General features: G+C 37.6%; 2 protein-coding genes across 3 annotated transcripts in view; both read right to left on the bottom strand.

Annotated features, from left to right (window-relative positions):
- LOC138051809 (furin-like protease kpc-1) overlaps positions 1 to 10,000 on the bottom strand; it is a 371,910-nt gene that overhangs the window by 309,055 nt on the left and 52,855 nt on the right. The gene's annotated exons all lie outside the window — the stretch shown is intronic.
- Positions 1,214 to 10,000, bottom strand: part of LOC138051795 (uncharacterized) — a 12,716-nt gene continuing 3,929 nt past the window's right edge. The window contains exons 4-6 of one of the 2 annotated variants that reach the window (XM_068898059.1): positions 8,289 to 8,390; positions 7,329 to 7,500; positions 1,214 to 1,641 (exon numbers count right to left, since the gene is read on the bottom strand). In XM_068898059.1, coding sequence (XP_068754160.1) covers positions 1,322 to 1,641; positions 7,329 to 7,500; positions 8,289 to 8,390 — 594 coding nt within the window. In that variant the 3' untranslated portion in view covers positions 1,214 to 1,321. The remainder of the gene's footprint in view (positions 1,642 to 7,328; positions 7,501 to 8,288; positions 8,391 to 10,000) is intronic. The other variant, XM_068898061.1, reaches the window with a different exon arrangement.

The following is a 10,000-nucleotide window of genomic DNA, read 5'->3' as shown; positions in this document are numbered from 1 at the left end:
ATTTTTACTCTGAGGGAGCCCAATGTCTATAAGCCTCATGGTTTCTTTTTGGGCTTCCTCGCCACTTTCATTTGCTTTTGTGTAACTGTTTTGTTTTATCGTTATTTGTATTTCGTGGTAAATCAAATAAAGCTACTATACTATAAAGCTACTATAAGCCAATCTGGTGCCGCTGTTTGAGCAAGAATCACAAACGATTTGCGCGCTTCCCTTTTTTCCAAGATGGCTTCTGTCATGGACCAAAATTTTGAAAACGTAAGCCGCGACGAGCGAAAAAAACAAAACAAAAGCAAAAACTAAAATAAAAGGAAAACCATAACATTAGATTCAGTAGCATTGGAAGTATTATTATTTCACCCACGGACCTCAATCAGTCTAAATGTAAAGTCTGTGATATCGTCATCCTAAAGCTTTTAAGATTTCCTTATTAAATTTGGACCCAAAAGAAAATAACGTATAGCAGAAAATATGCTTTTCTAATTTTATTAGAGCCTGTCAAACCGAGAAACCAAAGTGTACGAGAGCAGTAATATTCTTTTTCTTCTTTATAAAAAGAAATCTTGGGCCATTTCCTAGTTGCTGATTGTCTCGGTTTTTATCAACTATTGTAAGGGAAATGATTTGCATAAGAATAATTACATGGTTGTGCACTCGCTTTGAAACTGAGGCATGCAGCAACGGGCTATTAAGGGCTGCGACCATATTTATCGTGAGCTAGTTTGCAACAATTTTATTGGCCAAAAGTCACCGTTTCGTTTGGCCAGGGCTTGATTCTAAAATGTGTGTTAAGGCAAGAAAACATCTTAGATTTCTTTCCAGCTAGGTGTGTCTAGGTGTGTTTCAATCAAATGTGTTGGACAATTGTCTTTAAAAGTTTTTGTATGGAAAAGAAATCAAAAAACAAATTCAGACTCACTTATTTCCACTTTCAAATTTCCCGGGCGCCGCCATCTTGAATAATTGTAACGTGTTTTCGTTACCCTTATTCTTTTCACACAAAGAAGTTTTGTTTGAAACAATAAGACAACCACGACACGTCACAATTATTCAAGATGGCAGCGCCCAGGAAATTTGAAAGCCAAAACAAGCGTTTTTGAAATCCATACATTTCGGATACAAACGCTTTCATAGGAAAAAAGTTTCAACAATATTAAATCTGTGGTTAAAATAGTGGAAGTTCTCTTTAAGTTAATAAATTGCTCAGGTGCTCAACTGCCTCACCAAATAATTTTATTCAAACAGGTTAAAGAGCTATTTAGTTGGGTGCATGCTCGGTGTCAACGCCACGATTTGAGCTCAGTTTAATCACTTGAAAACACATTTAACTTGTTGGCGTCAATGGAGTACTAGTCAGCGGCGGTAATGGGCATACTAGATCGCAACACACAGGAGTCGGGTATGTGATATGCGATTCCTCGCATTTCCATAGTGCATTTCCGATAGAAAGTTGGTTTCTGCATGAAACGTAATAGTAGCAACCCCCAGTTTTAAGCTTACAACTTAGATCCCAATGCCCATCGTCTTCCATGCATTTTTCTACTCTAGCAAATATTTCAAATTTGTTGCAAGCAGTGAAGTTTCTAAAATTGACCATCACTTGCCGTGTACGTCTGATGCGTGTTCTTGGTTCACGCCAAATGGCTGCAAAACAATACAAAAATAATGTTCAAATATGGGCGTTTTTGAGTGTGTATTACTGACAGGTCCATATACGATCAGCCATCAGGTAAACGGTAAATATATATATTTTAAATGACATGACGATGTACGGCCCTTCGCGTGCTTTTATTGAAAACAAGCAAACAAACGAACAAATAATCAAATTAACAAATAAATAAAAGCAATTAAACAAAAAAAGTAACGTATGAATACCCTGTCTCCTTTGTTAGCATTTGGCGGCGTTCGCGGTCGGTCCGTGGACCATGACCAAGAGCCAAAGTTTTCCGTCCGACCCTCCCACTTAGTCAATCGTGGAAAAAGCTATTGAGGAATTGACTCTTGTAACCCCTACCCCATCCAATATTTAGGGTGCTCTTGGCTTTTGGGCTGTGTATACTAACATTGACCCGTGCGTTTTATCACCTGACCTGGGTTGATATGGTAAATTGACCACCATAGAGAAATTTGAAAGCTGACATTCAGCCGAGCATTAGGCTTTAGTCAATTCGCTCCGAAGAATCGTTACCCCTTCGTTAGAGCGAATGGGAAATTTCGCTGATGAGCCAATTCACTCCAACGAAGGGCTAACGCTCGAAACGTTAGCTGTCAAATTTCTCTACGATGGTCAATTTACCATATCGACTCAGTTTATACACCCATTTCAAGCCTTAGCCCTTCGTCAGTGCGAAGGGCCAACGACCGAAACGTTAGCTCGTGCTCCACATTTTCAACGAGGTTTTTTAACATGGTATTGAAACCAGCTTTAATCAAACTAGTAAAACCGGCCTTATCGGGGAGCTAATTTAACCTACTAACAATCATGGGGACTGATAGATTTAAACTACTTGGTCTATAAATCACGTGCACAGACTAAGACAGAGGAAATTTGCGACAAATAATATAAGTATAAATTTTAATTACACCTAACTGTATAATTTGCATCAATTACTTGAGGCAAACAGCTTTATGAAATGTCACTGCAAATTTGCGGGTCTGCTGGCTAGTTCAATGGGTTACTGGTTAAGAGATCTGAATTCATCCACATATCTATCATATGATTTGTACGGCCCTTTTCGTGCCCTTTTATTGGAAATAACATTAAAAATGGCTGTGCAAGGACTATGCGTGATTGCGCGTGCAGGGCAGAAAAACACAAGCGCGGCCCAACGAGATGCGGGATGGAAAAATTTTTCTTTTTTTTTTTTGGTTTTTTTTTTAATATCCACATTTATTAGTTTACATGTTAATTTAAAACTATACATCGGAGCTATATATCGAAACTACGCTACCTATCTATAATAAACACAGAACATCCAAAACTACACTACACATCTAAGCTATACGCACTATACACATTTCAACATATTACAATTCTACAGTATTAGTTTAAGTTGGAAGTTGGAGGTGATAGCGATCATGCTCCATTATGGGTAAAAATTGATGCCATTTTTTATTATGAAAGTGGAGTTTGTTATTTTTCCTCGCAATGAAACGCTCGATCTGTTGCGTTGTTTTGCATTTTGATATTAACAGGGCAATAGTGGGAAACATTTGGCTTAATTTCGAACGAAAAATAAGGAATTTGCTCTCAAGTATAATGTAAGCAACTAGAATATTGTCATCAACATTATCCGCAGAAAAAAAGCCCAAATAAAATATCTTGGATATGGAAGTTTTTAGAGATTAACTTTTGCGATTTGAGGAGAATGTTAGCTCATTCCAAAAGGTGCTAACCTTACTAAAGTAAAAAAAGAAGTGTTCCAATGTCTCCAGTTCTTTATTACAGAAATAACATAAAGGGGAATCAGCTAAACCAAATTTGAAGAGCATAATGTTTTTTATAACAAATTCTATGAAGAACTTTATATTGGAATTCTCTTAACTTTGTATTCAACGTTATTTTAAAAGGTAAAGATAATATTCTTTCCCAGTCTAGTTCAAATGTGTTTGTGTTGAACATTTCATTGTATTTTTTCATAGAGGTAGGGTTGGAAGAGATTTTAGAAGAAAACGTTTCATACAATAGTTTCGATTTAATCTTTTCAACATCAAGCTTTTCCCCTCCAAGGTGTAGTGAAAAAATATCCAAATCTACATAACAATCGTGTAAAAGAGCTGCATTTTCATTTGTCTTTAACAATCTACGCCATTCCTCCGGGATGGCACAAAAGAGACTAAAAAGGAAATAATGATCAATGGGTGAGAGGAGTGCATGTTGTAGGTAAAAAAGCTGTTTAAAATTGCCATGTGAGTCCAGGAGGTTCCAAACAGTTATAATGCCAACATCAATTAACTTTTGGTTGAAAACTGAGCGGGATTCAATACAGATGAACCTATATTGTTCCATAAAAATTGTTCATAAATCTCCGAGCCTGAGGAAGGGCTTACACAGTTTAATTTAAGGAGGCCCATGTCATAATGCACTCTTTGTAAAATTTAGGAAGGGTTATTGATAACCTGGAATAGTTGAAATTGCAGTGAAACAAGAATTTACCACCAACCTCCCTTAAATGAAAATCCAAGAAATACTTCCAGCTGGCTGCATTTGGAGTTAGATACTTCTTTATACACATGATTCTTTGAGCGGAGATCATCGAGTTCAAGTCAGGCATTTTAAGTCCACCTTTTCCTATTTGATTTATTAGAACAGCGCGTTTAACTTTATCTTTACCTTTCCAGACAAAAGAAAATAACGTGTTTTTTTTCTTAATAAACTCTTTGTTACTTGAAATTAACGTCAGCCTATACAAGACCTTAGGTAAAGCAAACGATTTTATAATTTGCACTTTTCCAATCGGGGTTAATCCTCTCCAACTCCATCCTTTTACCAATTGTTTTAATGATTTTTCAATTGATTCAAAATTTAGTTTATAAAACATTGATGTCCTATAAGTAAAGTAAACACCTAGAATTTTAACATATCTTTTAAATTCAGAGATATCTAGTTCTAAGCTACTCGCAGTCTCTTGAAAATTTCCAAGTAGGAGAGACTCAGTTTTATCGCGGTCAATCTTAAGGCCAGTGTGTGTCCCGAATAAATTAATAACATTAAAAAGAGTAGGATAAGACTGTTTGTCTTGGACGAAGGTTGTCATATCGTCAGCAAAATTGAATGGCCCTCGCGTAATCTTCTGTGATATATGCGTCTCTGTGTACACTCGATTCCTTAATCTTACCTCTCTTTGACCAGACCTTGTCTCGATCTTCACGACAGACAAACCTTGCTATAATGGGCCTGCATCTAACACCACCTCTCTTACCTATTCGGTGAACTGCGTGAAATCTTAATTGGGAGATATCTAAACCAAAGTCTCTTCCTATGGTGTGATACATAACCTTTTTGCAATCTTCCCCTTCATGTTCCTTTATATTATTAAATCTCAGGTTCTCTCTGCTAGTGTACTGTTCAAGGGTTATATTCTGTTCCACTGCTTCTTTCAGGGACTGTTCCAAAATAGTTATTTTCGCCGTTGAAAGTTCCATTTCCGAAGAGCGTTCTTCTGTTTCCTTCTTGAGTTGTTCCTTAAAGGTATCAACTTCGTCTTACGTGAAATTCAAACTCTTTTCGAGGTCTTTTATAGTACAGCTCATTTCTTTAATATTCGATTTGAATTCGCTTCGTAGTATGTCTAGATCACCATGTAATCTGGCAAGACCCTCAGTGACCAATCTTTTTAGGCATTCGATTGCCTCTTTCAGTTCTCTAGAGAGATCGTTTTCTGTACCAAGATCCTGACCAGCCATTTCTTCTTCGTTTGCCGATGAACTCGAGCCAGGTTTTGAGCGCTTTTTTCCCAAATAAACTTGAAATACTGCGTTAAATTACTGACGATGCATTTGTTAATACTTCTATAAAATAATAAAACTACTTAGCATCCTCACAGTATAGTTCTTTTGGCTTAGAAATCCATTTCTTAAGCGAGCGCTCAGAACCGCGTGTGAACGCCATGACAGTCGGCCCAATTCCGGATGGAAAAAAATGAAAAAGAAAAAATAAATAAATAAAAACCTGACAAACAGAAAGAGCTGTGGTTATGTGATAAATACTTATTGAGAAAGTTGTGCTGGTCGGTTATGGCAGGGAAATATTTCGCCCTCAGGTCATGGCGCACAAACCTCGCTGCGGGCGGTCCATATGCTATGACCTCGAATCAAATATTTTTTCGTCTGGCTTTCCCACTCGGTCCATGAGTACATAATATACAAGAAAAAGAAGACCTTACTGCATAATAGCATTTCTTTCTAACCAAAGATTCAAAGACTTGTTGAAATTATATAGGTTACACGTTGAAATTTAATCACTGAGGTTAAAATGATGTTAACCTAGGCCATTTTATTTTAAACTAGTTTGCCAGAAACAAATCCACCTAGTACGTTAAAATGTTCCAAACCAGTTTATTATCAACTATTCTAAAAAAGGGTTTTCCCTTTTTTGGGGATGTAATTAAAAAAATGAAGCCTTTATTTATATATTTATATTATTATTATTATTATTATTATTATTATTATTATTATTATTATTATTATTATTATTATTATTATTATTATCATTATTATTATTATTATTTATTTATTTATTTATTTTTTATTTATTTATTTTTTTTTGGGGGGGGGGGGGTTAAAAAAGAAAGCATAAATGGTATCATTCTTGCAACCCTACTCTTCTCTGCATTTTCTCCTTTTTTCTCCGTATCTCCCCCATCTACCTCTTCCTGTGTTGCTACTTACAGGCTTTGCCACTTAAATTATTTCTCTTACCTCTCAAGCTTTCCATGCCACTCCTGAGATTCGAACCTCGCACCACCACTATGCCATCGGGTTAACAACTGAATTTCCCCTGTACATTTTTGCTACCAAAGAGTTTACGCTATTTCCAAGCCTCAGCGTTAACTACAATTTCGCAAATGCGTAAATGAGACGATATAACTTATCCGCTATGGCTCCCGATGGACCTGCCAGCAGCAGTGTTTGTGTGAACTTAAAGTACTTTTTGGAAATGTTGAACGAGCTTAAGTAGTCCACAAAATGTATAAAAAGCAAAACAACATTATTTCAGTGTTGGTGACTTTTATGAAGAAGCTAAAAGGTGGCCAAATTTATCTGAAGAAGAGCGAAAATGCTCAGTTCTCTCCAGTCCAACATAAGCGAAAATTGCCTGCAAGAAATGCGCTCTTGATCGTCAACAGTGACAAAAAAGATGTCGTTCCGGAAAAGGAATTACATAGAATACCCTCAGAAACATATTCACCTATAGTACCGTGCAAAAGAGTAAGTTGAAAGTCTCTCGAATCGAAGCTCGATCCATGTCACCATTTCAGAGCCAAAACAGAGAAATATGTACACATTTCTTACAGCGGAACTTCCCAGCAAGTTATACAATTAAGTTAATTTACTTCGCCATGCAAACTACACCAGGAACAGGGCAGCATTACTAGTCATTGAAAGTCACCCGCCAATTCAAGCATCCGGTACGAGCGTAAGACATCCCCTCACTTCCAGCATCGATTTACTTACCAATATATACACGTACATGCTAATAACTGATGTATTTTTTTATGTTTACTATCCTTCCGATTTCAACCTACTTTAAAATAAAATGACCCAGGTTGGAATTATTCTAACCTGAATTTGAATTTAACCCGTAACATACATAAAGGTTGTCTACTTACTTTCTTCTCCACTGTTCAATATTTTCATTGGAGAGACATCCGCTTTGTAAATTGGAAAAACGCCACAAAAAGCCAAGACCCCTTTGGTGAGAGAGGGCCTGTGAACAGGACCCATTGGTCTAAGTAGATTTTGCTTTGTGGTAACAGGAAGTGATCCACGCTGTGTAGCTGCCTATTGAATAGAAGATCCAAGAAAAACTAACAGCTTTTACTTTATTAACCATTAAACGTGGGGGGAGAGAGGGGGGGGGGGAAGAAACTATACAACAAGCTTCTTTTTGTACCCTGATTCGTCAACTTACTGTGGGAAGGGAAGAGAGATTAAACCGGATATTAGAAAGATAACAATTATATCTCTAGTCCTTTGAATACAGCGACAAAACGAACTCCGGATAGGCCGTACTTAAGAACACGACCGGCTATATTAGCTATCCGACTTATGCTTGCATTAAAGACTGAACCAACGAAGAACTAAGGAAGGAGGGATGGGAGGATGGAGGAATGGATGGAGGGATGGGTGGATGGAGGAATGGATGGAGGGATGGGAGGATGGAGGAATGGATGGAGGGATGGGTGGATGGAGGAATGGATGGAGGGATGGGTGGATGGAGGGATGGATGTTTGGCTGAATGTATGGATGAATGTATGAATAATACAATAGCAGCTATACCAATGAATGTTCTAGCCACTTTTAAAAACATTCATTTCAGTAAATTAACCGCACATCTTTCGTCGGATAAAATATGGTAACTCAAGGCTGGAAACTATTCCTTGTAATTATCACTAAGATCTAAAACCTAATTGTAGCTGATATAAGTTGTTTTCTGAAAATAAGTGAGTTTCAAGTGTTTTCAAACAATAACTTGAAGCAAACTCATCTAATATTCCGCTACTGGAAACTTTAACAACCTAATTTCTTATTCAGTTTACGTAATCTCAATTCACTGTAGAAATATTTACTCGTTTGATATCCTCTTTCAGTTTCTGAGGAGATGGCAAGGACGGCTCCATTTTTGTGATGTAACAAACTTGTTCTGACAAAATCTTCATAACAGTCACCGACTGAAAAGAAACGCACACTTGTTATTACTTTTATACTATACTTGTCTTCACATCAAGGGATTTTGGTCATTTATCAATGCGCACCATCCAGTAAAGTCTACATAGTCTAACATTGCAATTACTGATCACATCATTGTTTGAAGGCACAAGCACAAATTGAATGGAAGTGCAATGTGTTTGCAATATTGTTTCCCACTTTTCAGAGACCGGGGAAAGGAAGAGGGAAAGGTCAAAAAACAATAATGCTACAAGAAATCCTGGCTCATTTTGAAGGAAAAGGAAGAACAACTATATAGGATACAGAGGAAGAAAAGAGCAAGAGAAACGAGACTAGGAAGGTAAGTGCGGATTCAGTTTTGGGACCATTCTGTAAAAGAAATGCAAGCAAAGTTTTCTATTTATAGTGCAAACCTATTCCATTTTTAATGTATTCTGCTGGCCGATGGAAGAATGAAAGGGAAAAAACAAAGTGATCCAAAAAAGAAACACAATACATACTTAATTGACCGCTCCCAATAGGGGCTTTTCAGGGCCAATGAAACAATCAACGAAACAACAGAACACAACAACAACAACTTTTAAGAATCCCAACTGGTCGGAGGCAAACCAGTTGGCTATTTACAAGTGCAGCTGGGAAGTTGAACAAGGGACTACCAGGAACAAATTCATTGAGTGGTCAGAGCGGATCTTGAACACGGGATCTCCGGATCTCAAGGCAAGCGCCCTAACCACTGGGCCACACTGCCTCCATGAAACGCTGCGTACTCGAGATTATAAAATACACCTTCTTTCCAGATAATTTTGGTGCTAAAACTGTTTGCGGCCCAGACATTGGTAGAAAACTAGTATCCAGAGTCTTCTGAGTATTAGTATCAACGGCAACATCGCATTTGGAATGTTCTTCCGTAAAAACTTGTCATTCATTCTGTTCATATACCAGAATAGGAATAAGAAAGATGTTTTAAAAGCTTCCGTCTCAAGTGCTTTTTCTTCTGATATTTATTCCAGAGTGTTTTCACTTGCAGTCACGTCGGCCACATTGGTCTGTCTCTAGACCGCGAGACGACGGCCATGTTGGTATCCTATATTGATCTTTCGAAATTTGAACACTGTTCCAGATGAAAATAATTTCTTTTGTCTCAGCAAGCTACAATGCCCGCCAGTCACGAAAGTATAATACTTCCGGCAAGACTTTTTTATATTTTTAACGCGGTCGTGTTGTATTTGCTTTTCACGTTATCTATACGGCCCTTCAAGGTTTAAGCTTAGCGGGTAAGAGAATAGCAACTGCACATTTCTTGAAACAATCTTGCCAAAACAACACCTACTGTACTCCGAACACGGAATAGTTTTTTTTTTTTTTTTCTGAGGCGACCTTAGAAGCCTATTCCAAAACTAAGAACCCTGATCCCAGACTAAAAAGGAGAAAAGAAAGAACGAAAGAGTTCCCACTAAGAAAGTGTGGGTACCAAGGGTAAAGCCTAGTTAGCGTTAACCGGCGGTTGAGAGGTATCCATGGCCCTCCATGGTTTTTAATGTCATGGCGATCGAGCCGTTCAGTTTGTGCCCCGAAGCTATGGAACTTTCAAAGCACATCAAGCAAGTGTTTA

This window comes from Montipora capricornis, chromosome 6 (assembly GCF_036669925.1).
Source record: "Montipora capricornis isolate CH-2021 chromosome 6, ASM3666992v2, whole genome shotgun sequence".
Taxonomy (NCBI): domain Eukaryota; kingdom Metazoa; phylum Cnidaria; class Anthozoa; order Scleractinia; family Acroporidae; genus Montipora; species Montipora capricornis.
The sequence above is the reverse complement of the archived record's forward strand: the minus strand, read 5'-3'. Positions and strand labels throughout refer to the sequence as shown.